The sequence below is a fragment of the Sminthopsis crassicaudata genome, chromosome 4 (assembly GCF_048593235.1).
Source record: "Sminthopsis crassicaudata isolate SCR6 chromosome 4, ASM4859323v1, whole genome shotgun sequence".
NCBI classification, from domain to species: domain Eukaryota; kingdom Metazoa; phylum Chordata; class Mammalia; order Dasyuromorphia; family Dasyuridae; genus Sminthopsis; species Sminthopsis crassicaudata.
Window position 1 is genome coordinate 112,056,077 of NC_133620.1, and position 22,619 is coordinate 112,078,695.

The 22,619-nt window shown below is 33.9% G+C and overlaps 1 protein-coding gene across 1 annotated transcript in view; it reads right to left on the minus strand.

The window, feature by feature from the left end:
- Positions 1 to 22,619, minus strand: part of USH2A (usherin) — a 1,025,480-nt gene that overhangs the window by 284,221 nt on the left and 718,640 nt on the right. Inside the window, exons 40-42 of the mRNA XM_074264677.1 lie at positions 20,268 to 20,896; positions 10,128 to 10,468; positions 4,969 to 5,091 (exon numbers count right to left, since the gene is read on the minus strand). Coding sequence (XP_074120778.1) covers positions 4,969 to 5,091; positions 10,128 to 10,468; positions 20,268 to 20,896 — 1,093 coding nt within the window. The remainder of the gene's footprint in view (positions 1 to 4,968; positions 5,092 to 10,127; positions 10,469 to 20,267; positions 20,897 to 22,619) is intronic.

A 22,619-nucleotide genomic window follows, 5' to 3' on the forward strand; every position in this document is an offset into this window, starting at 1 on the left:
TATAATGAAACTGTGATTATAACAAGATGCATTGTTACAAGAATTAATTTTTCTTTACATGCCAGAATTTTTACTTAGATAGTTTAGTGATTTGACTTTTAAGAAGTATTACTTTTTAAATGAGGGGAAATTATACTTTTATTTTTCTCCATAATGCTACCAAAGTTTCTTTGCAAGAGAATTTTGAGATAGAGTCCAGCAATAAACTATGACACTAAAAAATAAACTTTTTCAGAAAATTATACATGACAGAAAGAGGAGCAATCATGGCATATTTCATAGTATTACTTCAATGGCAAGTAAGCTACTAAAAATTGTCAGCTCCCCTTTCCCCGCTGAAACAATAAAGACACAATAGATCACTCCCTATTCTTTATTCTGCCTTAGTTTGTGAATGAAGTCCAGAAATAGTACCTATATACTTTTGCCTCTCTATCCTATTTTTTCCTATATGAAGATCCAGAAATGGAGGCAGTAAGTAGGTAATGCTGAAAAGCCTAAAGATTGATTGATAACTGAAATTGAGGTAGTTCCTGCCATCTTGTCAAGCCCTTCATGACAGGGGTTTCATGACTCACATAGGGCAGAGCCATGCAACAGCAGCACGTTCACCAGATTTTTCAAGTGATGAAAATGTCAGGAAATCCAAAGTTATGGTTCCCCCAACAACCATAACTTGGCCACATTGCACAGAGTTATTAAGGTAGAAAAGTTAGAACCTGACAGGTAGCATAAACCTATGGTTACACTGGGGCTGTGTCTACACATACAAAGGGAAATAGAGTTTTGAGGTCGTTATCAAGATAATTCAAGGAGAAAATCCCCCTTTGTCAAAAATAGCCATGTAACTAAAGAAGAAGGTATTTTGTTTTGTTTTGCTATTATTTGTTGTAGATTATTCAGGTAATCACTCATTGCTTCACCTAATATGTGTCATTATTATGTGTCATTATTACCTGAATAAAATTGGCCAGGAATACTCTGACATAAACAGTTTCATTAGTTCAAATAAATAGATTATGGTATAGTAAGAAGAAGCCTTGATTTGGGGGTCAAAGAACCTGACTTTAAATCCAGGTTCTATCGTTTACTACCTGGTTGACTTTAGGCAGTCAGTATCCCTGGTGCTGTTTCCTTATCAAAATTTAAAGAGAAGGGAGTTGAACAGAGATGATCCTTAAAGTTCCTTGTATCTATGATTCTAAATAAAGAAAGCTATTTGAGAAATTGGCCCCAACATATACCCATTTTAGTCACAGAAATATCTTTTGAAAATGCAGGCTCCATACTTTTATATCATCTGGCATAGCAATTTCAACCTCATAAAATTATCATTTCTCCTTGGCAGCAGCAAGATGGTACAATGGACAGTGCCATTGGGTTGGAGTCAGGAAGACCTCTGAGAGATTTTTCCTTAAAGTCTTGCAATGGATATTACTCAATTTTGAGATCCAGAGACTTAACTTTAGCATTGGCTCTGCTACTAATTAGCTTTGAGATCTTTGGCAAGTAATTTAACTTCTCTTCATTACCTCATCTGTAAAATGAGACTAAGTCCCCTCTAGCTCTAAAATTTTAGGATCACTGAGATCCTATTCCCACTCCTCTTTTTTTCACTATTATCTCTGTTCAATTAAATAGCTGATGGCTCTCAGCAGGCAGCAGTACCACCTCAGGTTTTTCAAGAAGTCCCAGGATAGCTTTTGTAGATATTTCCTGGATGTAGGAAAATTTTCTTAATTGACCAACTGAGAATTCATCCCCTACTTACATACCACTTCAATCTAACCTTTTCCCTTATTCCTTCATGGTGGCCAGTTTTGGTAATCCAGTACTATAGTCATAGATACAAGCTTCATGATGCTACTACTATATCCTAAGCCTCTGAATCTATTTGGATAAATCCTACTTCTCCCAATTACTCCAACAGTTTTACTCCTTCAGCCCATTGCACTGTATTCATTGGAACACTTACCTTATCCTCAACAAACTCCCCTATATTTCCCTCAACTTTTCATCTAACATTCTTTCCATTTCTTTATTTTAACTTAATTCTGACTTTCCTATGATGTTTCATCCATAAAAGTGTCATTCTTTTCACTCTGCTTATCTCACAGTTTCAAGAAGGTGGGTTGGTATACTCCTCGCTTCTCACTGCTTCTTTCAGTTCATTTCTTTATTATCAGCCCTCAACAACTTTTCTTCCTTTGAAGTTCATGCAATTATTTTCCCATGTTCTCTTTATCTTTGTTGTTGGAACCCACTGAGTCCAGCTTAACCTGCAAACTCTCCTAATTACTTTAGTGTCTAAATCCTCTCTACTCCATCTTTCGTAATTATCCTCAATAGTCATTGTTGTTGTATAGTTATTGGATTCATGTCTGATCTCTGTCATCATATTTGGACTTAGAAAAGATATTGGAGTTGTTTGTCATTTTCTTCTTCAACTAATTTTACAGATGAGAAGATTGAGGCAAATAGGTAAAGTGACTTTCCAAGGTCACACAACTAGTGAGTGTCTGAGATCAGATTCACAAAGTTGAGTCTTCCAGACTCCAGTCCAAACTATCCACTGTGCCACTTAGCTGTTCCCTAATTATCTTTAGTGCTTTAATGCTTGTGTTATTTCTTTAATATTCTTATTATATAATTTCTTAAACTCATTATCTTTAAATACCTCTTTCCTGCTATAGTCACAAAAGGAATGTGTACATGAATAGCTTGGATGTCACCATCTCAGTTTATAAAACTATATCATATTAAAGATGCTAAAATCCAGAATTCTACTCTTTAATCACAATCTCCTATTCTTCTTCTTATACTCTCATTCATAGTAAAATTAACCTTTATTCTCTTTGTGACCTCTTTTAACATTTCCTCTTCCACTAATCCAGCCTCTCTACTCTGGCTTTATCTGTCCTGTATTCAGTTTCAATTACTTGATTTTCTGCTTGTGATGATTCAATAGTCTGTTGGCAGTAGACCTCCACAAAGGAATGAATCTAACCTTTAGCACTTTATTTATCTGTCCATAGAATCCATAGAGATTCATTAAGTCTCTTGCGATTTCTTGTTGTGGGGGGTAGAGTACGTCTTCCCAACTCTTCCACATCTGCCACATTCATTTGCACAAGGTAACTAGAGCAATTGTTGTACAGGCCAGAATTAACCTGGAAATTAGTCCCCCACCTACCTTTTCTGTTTCTTTCCCTGAATTTACTTGACCAAACAGCCATCTTGAGAAATGAACTTTTGTGGCCATCTTTATAATTTGGAAATTCCTAGTGCTAACTAAATTGCAGGAGACACTCTCCCCCAAAAAACAACTATCACAATGCTTTTTAGAGAAAATGATCATTGACTGGACAATTAGCCCAAGCCCTAGACTGACTCTTGATAGATTTAATCAAACAGTGAAGAGCCAAGGTAAAGCTTATAAAACTATTAAGACACTTAATGTTTAATGTTTTAATATTTTAAGCATCAAACTCCTAAAAAGGATTGCTTTCCATTGTAATACATGCTTCCCTGGAAAAGAGAAGTCCTTTTTCAAAAGGACACTATGATTCCTTGAGGGACATTGTAATATAATGGAAAGAATAGCAGAATTCTGATCAGAATATATGAGTTTGAGATCTTCTCCCACTACTGACTAGAAGTCACCAAGTTACAAACCTTTCTTATTCTCTAACTTTGTCTACGAAGTAAGTGTGAAGCATTTAATAAAGATTACTGTGATGATCAATCAGTCTATCAATAAATATTTATTAAGCACATAATATGTGCCAGTAACTAAAAAGAAAGAAAATGAAAAAAACCAGACAGCACTTTCCCTCAAGAAGCTTACATTCTAATGGGGGAGATGATGTTTAATTAATTAAGAATTTATAGGATACATAGAGTGGAATGGAAGGCAATGTTAAAGAAAAGGCAAAAAACAGGAAAAAGAGTATGGTGTGGATAAAGAGGGGGTGCTGTAGATTGGGAAAGATTTCTTCCAAAATGTTAAGGTAGAGCTGTACTTAAAGAAACTCAGGAGGTGAGGTAGAAGTGAGGAGGAAGGCATTTCCAGCATGGGCTAGAGAGCCATTTTGGCAGCTAAATGGTATGGTTGATAAACCACTGGGCTTGAAATCAGAAGACTTATCTTTATGAGTTCAAATTTGGCCTCAGATACTTACTAGCTGTGTGACCCTGGACAACTCACTTAACCCTGTTTGCCTCAGTTCCTCAGCCACAAAATAGGCTGGAGAAAGAAATAGCAAGACCACTGCCAACTAGCTCATCTGCCAAGAAAACTTCAAATGGTATCACTAAGAGTGGAACACAACTGAAATAATAACAACAATAACAGCCAGTTAAAACACAGAGATTTGGAAGTGAAAGAAGTAAATTATAAGAATTGGGAAGGGGCCAGATGGTGAAGAAATTTAAATACCAGATAATTTTTTTCATATTACCAAAATTCTATAAAATTAAAATTTTATGACATTTGTGATATTGTGCCATTTTGTGACAATTATAATGAGAATCAAACAAAAAAGAACTTGATAACTGCTTTACAATGCTTTACATAGAATGGAGCATTTGATTACTGCTGCCATCATTGTTACTGCTTCTATTGAGGTATTTCTCCAAACCAGTCTGTGTTGTAACACTGTCAAAGTTTCCTCTTGAATAATGCATCTTTATAGAGAGTATCTGGCTGCAAGTGAAGATACTGACATCATCCAAAGTCTAGCTACAAAACATTTTTAATGTTTTTAAATGCACAGTTCAGAGTGACGAACAATTACCCTTCTGACTGTTGCAGTACAATGATTAATGCCATGGATGAGAACAGAACATGTTTTTATTACATAACTGATAATCTGATCACACAACAGAGACACAAAGAACACTCTGAACTATTGAATATACTCTAAACAAAATGCTAGCATTGGTTTTTTATAGTTTGTGTAATCTCACCTGCTAAGACCCTTATCTTCGTAAAACTGCTGAGTTCCTGAGTAAATAGTGCGCCACAGATTTAAATCTTCAGGGGGATTTGATGCAAGTGGTTGCTGGATTTTACGTCTCAGAAGCTCATATCTAACACAAAAGACAAGCAGAACACTGGGATTATCTCAACTAATGTTATTACCAAAATTCAGGTTGTTCTCTGTGTGTGTGTGTGTGTGTGCGTGTGCGTGTGCGTGTGCGTGTGTGCGTGTGTATGTGTTTCTATTTAAAGAAAACAAATAATTTTGTTCTTACAGATCCCAAGTTTCACAGAGAAGTATTTTTTTGGGCAAGTGTTAGATTTTTAGCCAGCTATTTTAATAAACTGCTAGAATAGTTGAGTGATGTATTTCACTTTATTTCATTCACAAGCAGCTCATTATTTTAGATAACATAGATTATTAGATTGACATAATCAAATTTGCCAAATACTAAGGTCAACTGCAATCTCAAAGAGGCAAAATGCTTCAAAAGTTGATGAAATAATTGTTGTTGCTAAAATTTAATGAATATAATGAAAATACTGAGTATCCTCAAAGTATTAATGTAATTTAAAATTATTAAAATTTAAAACTTCACTAAGACTTTGAGGACAAACTGTATGCATCTAGTTTCAAACTGTATATACTCTGCTGATATCAACTTTTAAAAACCTATTTTGAGAAACTGGTATAATAAAAAAAATTACTCTGTGGTTGAAATCCAACTTCTTCTGATTATTACCTGAACTTCGTTATTTAACTTCCTTGGATACCAGTTTCTTGACTGATAAAATGAAGAATTTGAACTGAAGGGCCCTCTAAGATATCTTCCATCTAAGGCTTTAAAATCTATGGTACATGATCCCAAAATTAGCTCTTTATATGGCAATTATGATATGAATTATTTTTCAGTGGTCTAAACTGATTGCACTTTCCATGAGTTTTCTGAATTACAAAAGCATCAGTGGTGATGATTTTTGTAGCCAATTTTTAATCCTGAATCAATTAATTTTTTTTAACCAGTTACCATGTGGAGAGTCATAGAGTCTCTAACCCATACATGGAAAAAATAAAAAAAAAAAGAATTTCTTTTACTACAACCTGATAAGTGACACACAATTTTTGCTAGAGATCACCAATCTAATTTGGTGATCTCTTAGGGAAATCTAATTTGCATAAATCACATTTTAGCTAGCTTTAATTGTTAGGTAGTTTTTCCCAAAGTGAAGCCTAAATTTGCCTTGTCATCATTCCCATTCAGTGCTATTAGATTTGCCTTTGGGGGCTAAGCACAATTTTAATCCTTTTCCCCTATGGCAACCAAACACCAGAAGATTGACATTTTGCTCCTGTCTCCCATTATGTATACAAGTCTATTTCATGTTACACATCTCCAGTTCCTTAAAATGGTCCTCTGATGGCATAAACTGAAGTTCTTTCACCATTTTGCTCTTCTCTTAATATTCTCAAGATTATCAACAACCCTCCTTAAATGTGGCAATCAAAATTGGTTATAGTATACCAGTTGTATTCTAATCAAGGCAGATTAAATTGGAACTATAATTCTCCAATTCCTGGACATTGAAAATACTTACACATTCATCCATGTGGGATAATCCTTCCAATGTTGTAGGTTGCAACCTGTTGACTCTTTATCATGCCATTTTGACTTTTGACTTCCAATAAATTCCTTATAGAGTATCCACCTCTTGATTGAGAATATCTTTACTTTCTTCTGACATCTTGAGGATGCCAGTGAAGTACTTAGGCAATCAATCAATTATGTCTCACTCTTGTCACATGATCAACTTATCTTTCTTTTCACCCACACAATTCTCTGATGACACCTTTTAAATTGCTTTTTCTTTAGAGTACTAGATTTGTGATGTGTAATAGGCTACTCACATGTAGCATGAATCTCTCTTTATATTTAGTGCAATATTCATTTTTTAGTCTTTAAAAAAATTGCGATTTAGAGAAAATCCTATGACCTGGTACCATATAACATCAATAAAATATTGTATTAAAAATAAGGGCCTTTCATTTAAGGAAAATTTTTAGGATCATTAAAAAAGATTTATAATTTCCTAAAGGCAATCCATTCCGCTTTCCTCTTCTCATTTAATTTTATATAGATTGATAGTTTTTAATGTATATATGCATGAATATATATAAATATACTGATGGATGCACTCTGCAAATTGTCTATCTGATATAAAAACTTCATGCCATCATCCAAACAATAAAAATCTTTCATCCTCTTGATTTTCCTCTGTGGATGGTTACAGTATATATTTTTGAGAAATTATTGATTTCCTCCATGTAGCTCATAGTACTGCCACATCACAAAGTGATCCACAAATAGAAGCATTTGGAGGGCTTTGCCATCCACAGAAAATTCCTTTTCAATTTGGGCTCTGCACTACATCACTTCAATGCCAGTGAAGAACACAGCTTCCTGCTTTATGTCTCAATTGATATTTATGAGTAAAAGGTCATGAAATAATTATTCTTTTTAATATACTTTTCAAGAAATTTTGATGTATGAAATAAACATACCTTGTGGGAAGAGTAGTCAAAGTGCTATGTTGTTCTATTGGATGATGTATGTAATTATTAAATTTATATATAAATATATACAGATATAAATATAACCATATTATTATACAGAGAGAAGTTACTTTTGCTGATTAATCAAATCTGGCTCTTTGTGACTCCATTTGGGGTTTTCTTGACAAAGATGATGTAGTAGTTTGCTATTTCCTTCTCCAGCTCATTTTGCAGATGAGAAAACTGAGATAGATGAATAGGTTTAAGTGCTTCATAGAGTCACACAGCTGACAATTGTCTAAGGCCAGATTTAAACTGAGATCCTGTTGACACCAGGAATAGCATTCTACCCAATGCATCACATAGTTGTCTTATCTATCTATCTAGTTATCAATATATAGCAATATCTAGATTTTGACATCTAGATATTTATGTAGATATCTATTTAGATACCTACATATATACATATATATATAATATCTAAGTAGATATTATATATTGATATTGATAGATTATCTAGATATCAATCAAGATATCAATAGATATCTATATCTATTATCTATCTAGATATCTATATAGACATTAATATCTATCTACCTATCTGTATAGATAACAACATATCAATATCTATTATTTAGTTATCTATCTAAATGTCAATATGTCAATCTCAATCTATTATATAAATATGTATCTAGAAATAAATATCTATTACCTATCTATCTAGATATAAATATCCATCTGTTATCTAGATAACAATGTATATATCAATATATATCAATACCCATCATCTATTATTTATCTAAAAACGAATGTCTATCTGTTATCTAGATATCTATAAGTCAATATCTATCTAGATATCACTATCCATATATTTATTATCTCTATATCTATGTAGATATCAATACATATCAATGTCTATCATCTATTATCTATCTAGATATCAATACCTTCTATCTAAATATAAATATACCTATATATATATATAATCTATTAATCTAGATATCAGTATATATATGATCTAAATAGATATCTAAATTGCAACACATATCAATATCCATCTATTGTCTATCAATCTAGATATCAATATCTATATCTATTGATTATCTATAGATCAATATATATTATTTATCTATATAGATATCAATATCTATTATCTAGATATCAATGTATATCAATATCTATCTGTCTATCTATCAAGGTCTATTTGAATATGTGAAGATTCCTACTGTTCAGAAATTATAGTTCGAGTATATTTAGTCTTAGAGCAAAACTGGAGTACTTTGTTCTTTTCTTTGGGACTCATTTGAAGAAGGATATTAATAATCTTGAGAATATCTATTAAATGGTGAAAAACTTCATTGTATGCCACAGAAAGAACAGTGTGTGTATGTAAAACAATAAATATATTTACATATTTTTGTCAATTATATTTTGACCAACTTGGTCTATTATATAGCATCCCTTATGGAAGACCATTTTTAATTTTATCTTTACCAATACTTCCATCAAGAATATTTTAATACTTCTGTATGTTATTATTATAAAAATGCTACTAAGTGGAGAAGCAGACATATGTTTTGGTAATTTTTGATATTTCTAAGTCTCTATTTTCAATAGCAATAAGGTGAGTTTTTTATGGCTTTGATTGCTTTTCCTCCTTCAGACATCCTGTGAAGCAGTCTTTCAATGCTTTTACAATTATGATCCCTACAGCATAATTTCCCTGTACATTGGATCTAATCTACTGTTTTTCACATTTTTTTTCTCATTAGTATCATTTCTGTTTCTTCTATAAGCACGGAAAGATCAGTGCAATTAGAATATAAGTATGATAATTCCCTTTTCTCACTTAACAAAAACATTCTTTGCAGATTTTTTCTATTTTTCTTCCTTTCTATATATTTTTTACTCTTTTTATCTTTCATTTTTATCACTACATGCCCTCAGAATAATTCTTTTTTGCCTTTAACTGTTATATCTTTTACTCCAAAAAAGTATTTAATAACTAAAGTGTTTTCTAGTCTTTTTTAGTATCCTTCTTATAGTCATTGACTAACACTAGTTGTATTTCTCAATAAAATTATTATATCTAAATTATTATGGTCTATATATTTTCATCTATATATTATTTTTCATTATCATCAACAACTTATTTGGGCCTTATGGGTCTCCTAGTATAGCCTAATGTTATTTTAATTTTCTTTACTGATATATCATATTAAACTTAGAAGTCACATTCAGATCTTCTTCAGGCTAACAATTGTCTAGCTATGCTTTCCTACTTCCTAACAACAAAATTTATTTTTCCTTAAAAATTTGACCTTGTAAAAGTAATATTTAAACTAGTTTATGTGATTAATAAAGTTTAAAAAATATATATTTTGAAATTAGGAATACATATGCATAGGGTGACAAAAATAGTTGCTATATTGAGAGGAGTTAGATATTTATAGTATTATGAAATGAACTCTTCTAAACTATGTATTATAGTGCCATATCACTTTGAGTGCAAGATATGAAACATCAGCAAATTAAAAAGCATTAATATTCTTTTCTCTAGAAATAACACATTTAGATAATATTAAAATCAATTACCTCAAATGAGGTCCATTTGGCCTACTAGGTGGCTGCCAAGAAATCCCAATATAAGATTCACTCACTGGAGTCACTGACAAAGGATTAATGCTCTGGGGTAGTGTGGGTTGAGTGGTGATATGAGTAGGCAAACTCTCTGTGCATCCTCCAAGATGTCCCCCACCTCCTGAGCAAGCCACTATGGTGACTGAATAGTTTGTGAAAGGAATGAGATTGGTCATTATTTGACTGAATATTGAAGTATTGCTGCCACTGGGGATGACCATAATTCTTGGGTCTGGCATGCAGACTTCATAGCTGAGTATGTCTCCATTTGGGATGAGAGGGGCAGTCCAAATAACCTGTAAACAAAGAAATGTTTAAAATTAGCATAGGTGTATAAAAAGCAGGCAATTCAATTTAACAAAATTTGGAGATATTCTTTGTTATGTCTTTTTTTCCCCTTCTAAGGAATTCACCTTCTAATTATCCATTTGCTAGAGAATCCTAACACCTGAATAACAATGAATGGTTTTAGATCAATTAACAATACGCCATGAACTAAATGAAATGTTGTTTCCTTGATCTGGTTTTCCATCTCAACATGTTCTAGGACTGTCAAATACACAGCACCTTAGTGATTCATCTCCACTGTGGCTATGTCAAAGAACACTGAGTAAACACATGGAGAAAATTCACACATCCCCATGCATCAATAGGGCAGCCACAGGATTTGATAGTTTGCTCGTTTACAACTCAATTACCTAAAGCACCAGACTCCTTTATCTCACATTGTTCCTGTGGATTGTAAATTGCAATACTATTGTTGTAGTATTCAATAAAACCCAATAAAGTTTTGAGATTTTGGAAGATGCTGAGCAATTCAGTTATTGAACTTTTCTGAGATAAATACTGAGTACTTCTGGAAGAAAAAAGCAAGTACTATAGGAGCCAGACCACAAGACATGATCAATTCTTAAGGGCATAGATACATATTCTTACATATGTAAGAATATATCTTGGATTTTGGGACACAGTATGCAAACAAGTGAAAAAGAGGTACAGAGGAGAAATTGCAGATATTCTCACAGAGAAGATATTAGGGATAGATTTTTTACAGAAGGTGATATCTGAATGAAGCCAGGAAAGTCAGAAGCTGGAGAGGAGGGAGAAAATTCCAGGCACAGACATGCTGGAGCCATCTTGAAAAGACTTTTTAAAAGCCAATTATTAAATTTTCATTGTCAACATTTACACTCAGAAGTGAGCAAAAGCTACAAATCAAGATCACATTTATAGTTTATTAATAATCAAGTGAAACAGGTTTTACAAGTACCAATTGTTCTTTGTATATTTTGTTTTTTGGTGTTTGGTTTTGACCTTTTGTTTTTGACCATGGTTCTTTTTTTAAGTATTTTATTTTTCCAAACACATGCAAAAATAGTTTTCAATATTTACTTTTGCAAAACATTGTTTTCCAATTTTTTCTCCCTCTTCATCCCCCACCCTCCTCCCCAAGACAGCAAGCAATCTGATGCAGGATAGACATGTGTAATTTTTCTAAACATGTTTTCATATCCATCATGCTGTACCAAAAAATCAGTTGATTATGGTTCTTTAGGTGACCTCTTTCTCTAATATATATATATGTAATATATATATATATAATACATACATATATATATATATATATATATATATATACATATATATATAAATTAATGAGATGATGTTTCCATACATTTATTCTTGCTTTTTTCTCCAGAAGTGATTATAATGACATTATTATAATGAATATAATAATGCAGTCTAATGAATCATCATTTCCTTTCCACCATAAGAAAATAGTTTAACATTGGGATTAGTGAGTTTTTCTTTTTTTCAAATTGAGTTGATATGTTAAATATTCTCTCCTCCTACTATTTGATTTTTCAATTGTGGACAAGAACTTTTTAAAGGAATGATTACTGGGAATTAAAACTGACATGTATATTTTGAATATTCTCTCACTTGTAAGAGATTCTAGATTTCATGTAATAGCAATAATTCATTCTCAGCCCAATCCTCTTTTCTTTTTATATTGGATATCTGCTGAACCCACTGTTCCTCATAACTTCTAACTTGTATTTGCATCCCCCAATTTGAATTCATCATGAGGTTTAGATTTGGGGTACCCAAATGAAAATGAGGTCTAGTGGAAGCGCAAGCAGTTCTCTGTAAAGGAATTTACAGACCCGAAAACCTAGATTGATAAAAGAGCTTTATTATGGGGATTGGAAGTAAGGTTAAAATCTAGTTAAGAAAATAGGTGAAAATAAAGAGAGGAGAACACTGGAAACATTCCAGTGGGCAGAGAGTCCTTGGAGTGCCAGGCAGGGTGCCAGGCATGGTGCTGGCATGTTTAGACCCTCTGCAAAAAGAGGGTTCCAGTCTGGCTCTTTTATAATAGGAGGTTTTGGCTACAAGCTGAAGAGGGCTTGTGGGTGGAGTCCCTGACTGACTCCTAGCTGGGTTTCAGCCAGGGTTAGAATTTGAATTGAATTCATTAGGTTTTGGGACTGAGCAGTTCCCACCCAGATAACAAAGATGAAACTATTTGTGCTTGGGGTGGAGCCTCCTCACAGAGAGTCGAAGAAGATTTTCTCCTTTAAGGATTTTCAGTTTTGGGGTTCCCTCTTCAATCCTGTACTAATTTTTGTCATACTAATCATTCTAAAATACCATGTTCATCATGTCATTACTTTACTTAGAACTGTTCAATAACATCATGCTACTTGTCAATATAAATCTGAACTTCTTAGCATAGAAATGCTCTAGTCCCAATCTACCCTTTCAATCCCATCTCCAACTTCTTCCCATGGCCCATCATAATGAGGCTCTTCACTATTCCTTAAAAAACACTCCAATTCCTTATTTTGCCTTTTGTATAAGGATACAATCCTTGACATGGACTTCAGAATCATTTGTATTTTTCTAATCCTGTGATGCTTTATATTGTTATTCCTGATTTTTCAAAGATTACCAAGCAAATACCACATGTGTTAGGTTTTTTTTTTTTTTTGAAAGAGAGAACTCAAAGGTTGTACAAATGGTATTTCCTCAATTTCATACAAAATGAAGGTAGTTTACAAAAAAAAAAAAAAAAAAAAAAAAAAAAAAGATTTTCCATGGTTACACAGATAATAAGCACCAGAATCCAAACTGGAACCTGAATGTAGTGACTTCTAGTCCAGCTCCTCACTGATGCTTCACATACACTACACTGCTGGGCACACAAAATACTTTTACTAGCACATTTCATAGAATCACAAAACACTATAAGTGGGGAGAGAAACCAAAACATTTAGAGAGGGGGTGTGGTGCATCGGAAAGAGTTCAAAATTTCAGGTTTATATTGTAACTATGACTCTGGGGAAGGTACTTCCTCTCCTTATACTTTAGTTTCCTCATATAAACAAACAAACAAGAAAATTAACAAACAAATAAATGTAAAATCTAGAAAAATCTAAGTTTTTTTCCCTTCTATATCTATGATCTCTCTATATAATACATGCATCTAAGTAAAACTTTATTACTTAATATTTCTTGATATATCTTTTTTTTTTTTTTTTTTTTTTTGAGCCTGGGGTTAAGTGACTTGCCCAGGGTCACACAGCTAGGAAGTGTTAAGTGTCTGAGATCAAATTTGAACTCGGGTCCTCCTGAATTCAAGGCTGGTGCTCTATCCACTGCGCCACCTAGCTGCCCCCATTGATATGTCTTTTAAGAGATAGTTAATTCTGAGTAACAGCTAATGTACCCTATGTCAGCGATCACAAGTATATTCTTTCTCCCAACATTTTTTTTTTCTTTATAATATTATCATGCTGAAAAACACACATTGGTTAATTTTCAACCTTAATATACTATCACAGCACAGATAATCATAAATGGAAAGAAGTACCAATCAGATTGAAAAAGACTACAAACTCCAATCTTATAGGAAAAGGGAGAAAATACCATTCAGAGAGAACAGAGCTAAAGATTTTCAATATTTTGCTTGACTAAAATTGGAAACAATAATGAAAATTCCCTTAAGGTCAGCAGTGGCCTAGCAGCTCTTCAGAAGAAAATACCAAGAGTTTAGTAGCAGTCCTGATGGCTCTAGAAAACTTTGCCCTGTGGCTGAACTGCATGCCAATTTTTCTTACTCTGTTTTACTGAGTTATTCTGGAAGTAACAAAGTTCTAGACAGGATTCTTATGATCCAGCAAGAATGTGACTAGATACAGCAATGCCAAATAAATGTAAAGTGAGAAAAGACATTTGGAGGAAGAAGGAGAAGAAAAGGGAGGAAGGGAGAGAGAGGGAGAGAAAGAGAAAAAGAGAGAGAGAGGAAGGGAGGAAGACAGGGAGGGAGGGAAGGTGGAAGGGAGGGAGAAAGAAAAGGAGGGAGGGAGGAAGGGAGAGAAAGATGGAAGGAGGGAGAAAGGGAAAGAGAGAAGGAGGGAGGAAGGGTGAAAGTAGGAGGGAGGGGGAGAGAGAAAGAGAGGGAGAGAGAGAGAAGAGAGAGAGAGAGAGAGAGAGAGAGAGAGAGAGAGAGAGAGAGAGAGAGAGAGAGAGAGAGAGAAGAAAGAAGAGACAGAGATAGGAGAGAGCAAGAAGGAAGGATAGAGGGAGGGAGAGAGAAACAGAGAGAAAGAGAAAAACATAGAGAGAGAGAGAGAGAAGGAAGGAAAAGAGAAAGAGAGAGGGAAGGAGGAAGGGAGAGAGAAAGAGAGAAAAGGGAGAGCAGGAGAGGAAAGAAGAAAGAGAAGAGAGAGAGAAGGAGGGATAGAAGGAGAGAAACAGAAACAGAGAGAGAGAGAAAGAGAGAGAAGGAAAGAGGGAGAAAGAGGGAGAGGGAAAGAGAAAGGGAGAAGGAAAGAGGGAGCAAGAGGGAGAGGGAGAGAGGGAAAGATATAGAGGTGAAGATACAGAGAGAGAGCAAGAGACAGTAATCGAGAGCAAATGAGAGAGGGAGAAAACGAACTTGAAGAATGAGCCAAGGTCAGGCTCAGGGGAATGATTGGGCCTTCCAGTGTAAGAGCTATCACAGCAACAATCCATGTGATTGATCCATGTTACACAAGCTCCCCCTTCTTCATCCTGAGCCTTCTGAGAGTTCAAGCTAGACCTTGGCAGTACATGAAAGCAGGCAATATGACTCAGAAGACAGTCTGTGTTGGATACAGGAATGGCTTGTTCATTGATTCAAATCCCACTGTTGAGGTTATGAAAGGAAGTGTACTAGAGAAAGCCCTATTGAGAAAACTATTGGGAGAGATTAACTGATTGAACATAATTACTCTGGAAACTGTCAGACAGCCTTATTTTCTCCAATTCAAAAATTAAAGAAATCATATTTATGCCAATAAAAATTTACAATCTCAGAAAACAATTATTTTGTTTGTTTCAGCATGGTCAGTTGGTATATTTTAATCTAATTCTACAAATTATTTTCATAGAAATGATGATGACTATTTAGAATGCTTACTTTTTAACCTGTATAGGGCAAGATTCTAATCTTTAGTATACAAACATATGCTAATCTTTAGCATAGCCTCCAAAGCATGCTAGATAGACATTTGGATAGGCGTTTGAAGCTAAATCATTCCATCTCTAGTTTTGTCAGTCAATTTCCAAAAGTTAGGTCTCATTTCTCTGATTCTATACACTTGAAAAACTGAGATTCTTTTATTTTTATTTTTTCCTTTAAATTGGAGATCATCTTGTTGGATTTCTCTTGAAAGTTCCAAAATAAATCTGTACTCCATTTAGTGCCTCCCACACTCCAAAAAAGACTCTGCTGCAGAGGAATGGCTGATGTATATTGGTAGAGGGATTTCCTCATAAATAACCTCACAGGTCACATTAAAACAAAGAAACAGAATTCTACATGGTCCTCTTCTATGTCTGCCATAAAGTTGGAGGAGTAGTAAGAAAAGGATTAAAGGTTATTAAGAAATCACACAGTCTCTAACTAGCTATAAGTACAAGTTTAATTGCTGGTGTTGCAAATATAAGGTCTTTGTCCATTAATCAATATATCATCAAGCAACTGGAGAAAGTGAATCATATCAACCCTGTTCTTCCACAAAACAAAACAAAGCCAAAAAAAAGGAAGTGGAATATAAACAACAACAACAAAAAATAGTTCCTGGGTTCTTTTTAGACACCCAAATAAAGGAGTTGGTTTTATCATGTACACAATTGTACATTCTAAATTGCAATATTTATGAAGACTGCCAAAAAAAATTCCACAGAGTTTATATGCCAATCACTAAAGAAAATCAATATTAATTTTATAACTAATACTTGGTTGCTTTAATATAAAGGAAATCAATGGGTTTATAATAAGGTGTATGTAATCAAAAGAAAAAAATAACAGTACAGGTCAAGAATTTCTCCTTCCCATCCCCTCTGCTTCCTTGAACTGATGGAAGTTATTAGTGACTACTCTACGAGTCTGAGCATTTAACTAGTTCTAAATCTACTTCACTATGTCATCATTTATCCTATTTCAATCCATCTCATCTAAAATTATAACTTTAGGAGTCTATATATATAATAAATCGATAGCATTTTTCTGATCTATCAGTTTGGTTATACTAGTAAAGAAAATATGAGGTTAATCTAGCATGACCAGTCTGTTAGTGATCACTATTTTCCCATAGAAACTTTGTCTCTAATAATTAATTCAAGGTTCATTGCCCTGTGGTTTGAAGGTTGTATCATAGTCTCTCTTTTTATTTTTATTTATTTATTTTTTAGAAATTGGGGCATTTTTCCTCTGTCAAAACTCCAACATTAAAGGTCATCACCAGTAATTCAGTAATTATATGTTTCTTTCTGTACAATGGCCCTTAATCATCTCAAGGGCCTAGTGACTTAGAACCCATCGAAGGCAATGAGGTGCTTTTGTTTACTCATGTATAAACTAATTTGTCATCTTGCCCAGGTAGTATTTGACTGTATCCTCTTTATGTATGATGGTACTAATAATGATAATTATTATTGTACTACTACACTTATCTAATATTCAAAGTTTTTTCAAGCACTTAACATATTATTTCATTTGATCCTCACAACAATGTTCACTTAAGTATTATAACTATCATTACTTCCTTTATACAGATGAAGAAATAGACTTTCCAGTAATTAATAAGTGATTGAAGTAAAATTATTAATTTATACAAATTTATGTCTAATATTATTGGTAATTTTAGGATTTTTAAGATCGAAGCCAAAGATCCAAAAGTCATATTACTAAATATCTTTACAAGATGCATTATAGTGCTCTCATCCAAAATCATTGGGAAAATATAGAATCATAAAGCAATCCTTCTCAAATGAAATACATTAAACCTTGTTATTTATAATTAATTTGGTTATTATATGAGCCAATTAATATCTTCCATCTTTTCAGTGTTAAGCAATCTTTCTTCTATCAATAAAATAGAAAGCCCATAAAGCCAATCCTTGATTCTTCATTAGTTGACGTTTTGCTGTGTTCCTTTTCCTAACTTCAGACAGAGAACATAGAAAATGAACCATAACAGGAGAATTCTTGGAAGTCCTTGGAGGTGACCTCATACTCATAGTCCTGATGATTAATATGGCAATAGTTAGCAAGCACAAAATTAGCAAAAACAATGCTTTAGTAAAAAAAGTAATCATTTTTTTCAGGTTGGCATTTAAGTTTCTGGAAATATTCAAACCTTATCTTCAGTGAATACATCTTTCTTAAACAGATATAGGGAATTCAGTCTGAGTTTTAAGTTTATGGGATTATTAGAGCTATAGGTATTAGCTAGAATACTTGAACATGGCAATGATGATTCAAGTTTCAAAATCAATCAGATAGAGGAGATAGAAGAGCACATGGCAGTCATAGAACACAGAAGCTTGGCTTATTATAGTTGCATTTGATTATTATAGTTTGCATTTTACCCTGAAAGGGTATCTCCTAGTATCTTAGAAGGAAATCACCCAAGGCTAGAGGTAAGAATAAGTACTTTTGGTTCAAAAGGGAAAGGATATCCCTTCCCAATGTTTTGACTAAAAATACAAAAGATATTGTACTGTTGCATTAAGGACTAGCTTCTCTTCTATCCTCCACCTTCTCAATTTGACATTCATATCCTTTTTAATATCTTTAAGCTGTCTTTCTCAAAGCTATAATTCAGCCACTATTTCTCCATTTGATTACTGTCACATATCCTGAAAAACTTCAGTGCATCTTTAAGAGTCTACTGTTTATAATTTGATAATATAAAAGCCTTATGCTATTAAACAACTGTTTTAAAATACCTAACCACATTCTAGATGAGATTAAATATTCTTGCTGACTCTGCCTCTTGATAGCTTTTGATTTTCCTGCAATAATTTGAACACTCAAAGTTAGATTTTTTTTTTTTTTAAGCCATTGCTAGTGAACAATTTCTACATATTTCTGGCACCAAGTCATATATACTTTCAGATTCCTAACCTGGGGTTATCATTGCCCCAGGGGACTCATGGGAACGCCTAGAATTTATGTTGGAACTTTAAAAATGATCCATACTTTGCCCTCTCTGTCTCCCCCATCTAGTACAACCTTTTCCATTTCAGGTTGACAGGTTGTAAGTGTGATTTTGTTACTGGATGAAGTAAAAAGTAGGAAGGGGCAATCAAAGGAAATGAGAAAAGACAATAAGTCTGACAAATTTTCTTTGCCTTCCTTTGATCCTCATGCAGCTATGCTGAGCCAGGTAAATCCATGCATGAATGGCTATCATTCAACTAAAAATGAAAATTCTTTGTCCATTTTCAGACTTTCCTTGAGGAACAATGCCTAATTGCTCAAATTAAAAAAGAGGGAATCCCAGGTATGTCCATTCTGAAGTTTTGCTATTGTGAAGGTGGAAGACTTGCTACATAGAGATTAACAAAAATTTTAGTAGCCACATAGCAATGTGGCTACTAAAATTTTTGTTAATCCCTCCAAGGAAGAAAAAATATTCCAAAATGGTTAACCACTTCAAGGTTAATTTTCCTTTAAATGGAAAACAATTCCAAAAATTACCTATACATTTTTAGGAGATTAAATCTTTTAATATGCTAAGGAATTTTAAAGAATAATTGATCATGACAAATGTATATAGTAAATACTTTCATGGTAATCTTTAAATTAATTCTTTTTAAATATAGAAACAAGATAAAATTCTATAGATTTTTCATGTTTCTAATACTAAAAATGCATGGTTCAGTCTCTCTCACGTTGAAGCTAATTAATGAAAAAAGGGGGGAAGCATAGTTTTTATAGTTTAAATTCATTTCTTCTAACTATATTTTTGAACATCTTTTATGGTTTCCCTAATGAGGAGGTATGGGACAGAAGGGAGGGCATCAACACAATAGAAACCCAAATAATAATTTTAACAGATGAACTTTGCTTTTATGCAAATAGCCTTTGTTTTGTGCTCTGGTGAGCAAGCTACTGAAGCTACTGTACCAATGCTTTTGGCATTAGTACAAGACCGAATCCATGGAAGCATGTGTGTATTTACACAAAAGAGGCTTCTAAGCTACAAAACTCCCTCCTGTTTGGTTACACTAATTTCCCTTGAATGAAGTTTGTATGCAAGCCAAAACAATGGTAGTTATCCTGTCCTCTAGAGCTCATTCCCAGATGAATGTTGTGAATAATTGAAGACTTCCTAGATAGACCTGTAATATGCTATTTTTACTTCATTTGCCAATCATTTTGCTCTTTTGATCATTTTTTAATCAGAATATTGGTAACTTGGACCTTCTGTTAGCATACTAATCCAGTCCTTACTATTTTCCCAACTCTTCTCATTTTTTGATCTATTTAATTCTGACGTGGTGGTTAAGCTAAGCATCCCATTGTGACATTCAAAGCATTTCAGGTGTGTGAGGAAAATGGAAGCATCTCAACAATATAATTAAGGGGATACAGGAACAGATGAAAAACTGACGCTGAATTCAAAATGGTTTGGGCCACTGGCCAGAATGTTACCTTCTTCAGCTAATGCCTAAGGCAGTAGAGATGCTAGTTTTGCCAGTAGATGGCTCTGTTCCACACAGAGTCAATCAAGGGTAAGTCTGCAAAGGGGGAAAACGCAACAATTATCATACCTTGGCCATATCTGGTCCTAAGACCAGCACTTCAGGTGGCTGTACCCCTGCAGGTCGTGATGGTCTCGTGATAACTTCTACCCAAGCACTGCTGTTTGTGCCTCCATTCAATGTGCTCATTAATATTCGGTACTCATAACTTGTCCATGGGCTAAGAGTAGCAGATTGATCGATAAACTTCATGGAATGATTCCCTGGGAGTGTCACCAGTGTGGCTACTTGTTCCATTCCCTTGGACCGCCTCTCAATAGTGAAATTCTCCACTAGACCATTGGGGTAGAGGGGAGGTTTCCAAGATATAAGTACCGATGTTGGTGTATCAGAATACAGTTCTGGGTCTGGAATACCCTCTGGAGCATCTGGAAGAGTCCATACAGCCCCGGTCTCAGGTGAAAGGTTACATCCTTTTGAAGTACATCCTTCTACCTGAAAATAGTAGGTAGTATTGGGGCGCAAGTGAAGCACCGTGCTGTTAGAGGCCTTTCCTGGAAGCACTGAATGAAGATGGCCATTTTTGTAAATGTTATAATGAATGATAATACCGTTGGGTCTTGAAGGATGTTGCCACTTGAGAGTCATTGTTCTTGACTGCACATCCAAAAGAAATGGAGGGTCGATTGGTCCTGGTTCTGTAAAGGAGAAAAAAATGTAAGTGATCTAGACAAGCTTAAGACTTTTTTTTTTCTCTTCCTCCAGTGGGATAAAAAATATTTAGTAACCTTTAAAATATATTTTTCTCTAGAAAGTAAATTGAAATTTGTTTTGGACCAAAATCTATCAGAGGTAATTTTAGAAAACACGATCTGATGTCATGAAACTATCCTTTAGGACATTATTACACAGGAATGGAAATGTGTAAGAAGCCCATTTAGAATTGAAGTTCTAGCTTTTGTTGACATTTTTCTAGAGCACTAGTGACTAATTATAACCAATAACATTGTCATAACCAACCTGCATATTTTACAGTCCAGTAAAGTCTTTCTGCATCTCTCATTATATATTCCATATTTTACCTCATTCTGTTTATCATTCTAATCCATGTTTTGCAATTTATCTACTCCCTGTTAATATTATAGGTGATTTTTTACTGTGACTGTGACAGAAGCTGCCGATTTAGCTCTTTCACCTACTGATAAATAAACAATGCACAGAGCTGACCTTTAGGTTAACAGGTTTTATGCTTGCTCCACTCAGCACTCTAACTGATTCAATTATCATAAAGGTTCAGGAGGCTCCATGAATACTGAAAAAGGCCCACCATATGCCTGCATAGGTACTGTGGAACAGCAAATACTCTGCAGCCCTCAAGAGAAATTCCTTAATTGTAAATAATTTCACCATGCGACACAATCAAGTCACCTTGAATGCAAACCCCTCAGCCTGCGGAGGCAAAGTGTTATTTAAGCTTTACTGGGCTGCGTTAAATTCTGCAATTTGAAGGGCTGTTAAGTTTTTCAATTGAAATTTCATTTAAAATGCAGGTGCTTTTTATTATATTGAGGCTTTACTGCTCTCTAGGTACAAGCAAGAACATGGTGCAATAACACAAATCTGGCTCAATCACTGATCAGTAACAGCTGTAATTCCAGAACATTTAGCATTCTTATAAACCACGTCCTGAAATCTATAAATTGCTACAACAGATCAAGAAAATACTATATCCCCCTTTTCTGCCCACAGCAATTTTGACATTTATGAGATTTTTCTGTGAACATTAGATTTTATTGAAAATCTTTATTTAAAAAAAAGATATACTTAGATTTAGTAATTGTTTAAAACAGCTTAGATTCTTTTTCTTTTCTTTTTTTGACTTTTTTTTTTTTTTTTTTGGTTTTTGGTTTCCAATATCTGGGGTTTTAATCTTAAAATGCAATCATAAATGCCTAATTCTGTGACTCTGCATTATATAGTGAGGATATCTTAGCACCAGCAGAATTGTACAAAGTGGTATCTATAGCATATGTGTCCATTGGTCACTGAAGTGGTAATTGTCATTCTGCCCTTTTTTAGAGAAATACTTCTCTAAGGCACTAGTCCTGGAAACAAGACATTTTTGGCAGTTTGGGAAGTAGTCTATTTGAGGAAATAAAAATACAACGGCCCTAATATGGATGAAGGTCATAGGATTATAGTCTTAGGGGCTACAGAATCCCTATCCACTTTCTTTCTATTTTACATAGGATAAAAATGAGGTCCAGAGATAGGTCTAAGCTTCAGTTCTCATCTTTTGCTTAATTTCCTTTGAGAAAATTCCTAAAGACTCTATGGCATTTTTCTTTCCTTTTTCTTTTGTTATCTAGTTAAGAGCAGTTATTTCATTACAGTGGTAATTTTTTTCTTCAAACCTATTAT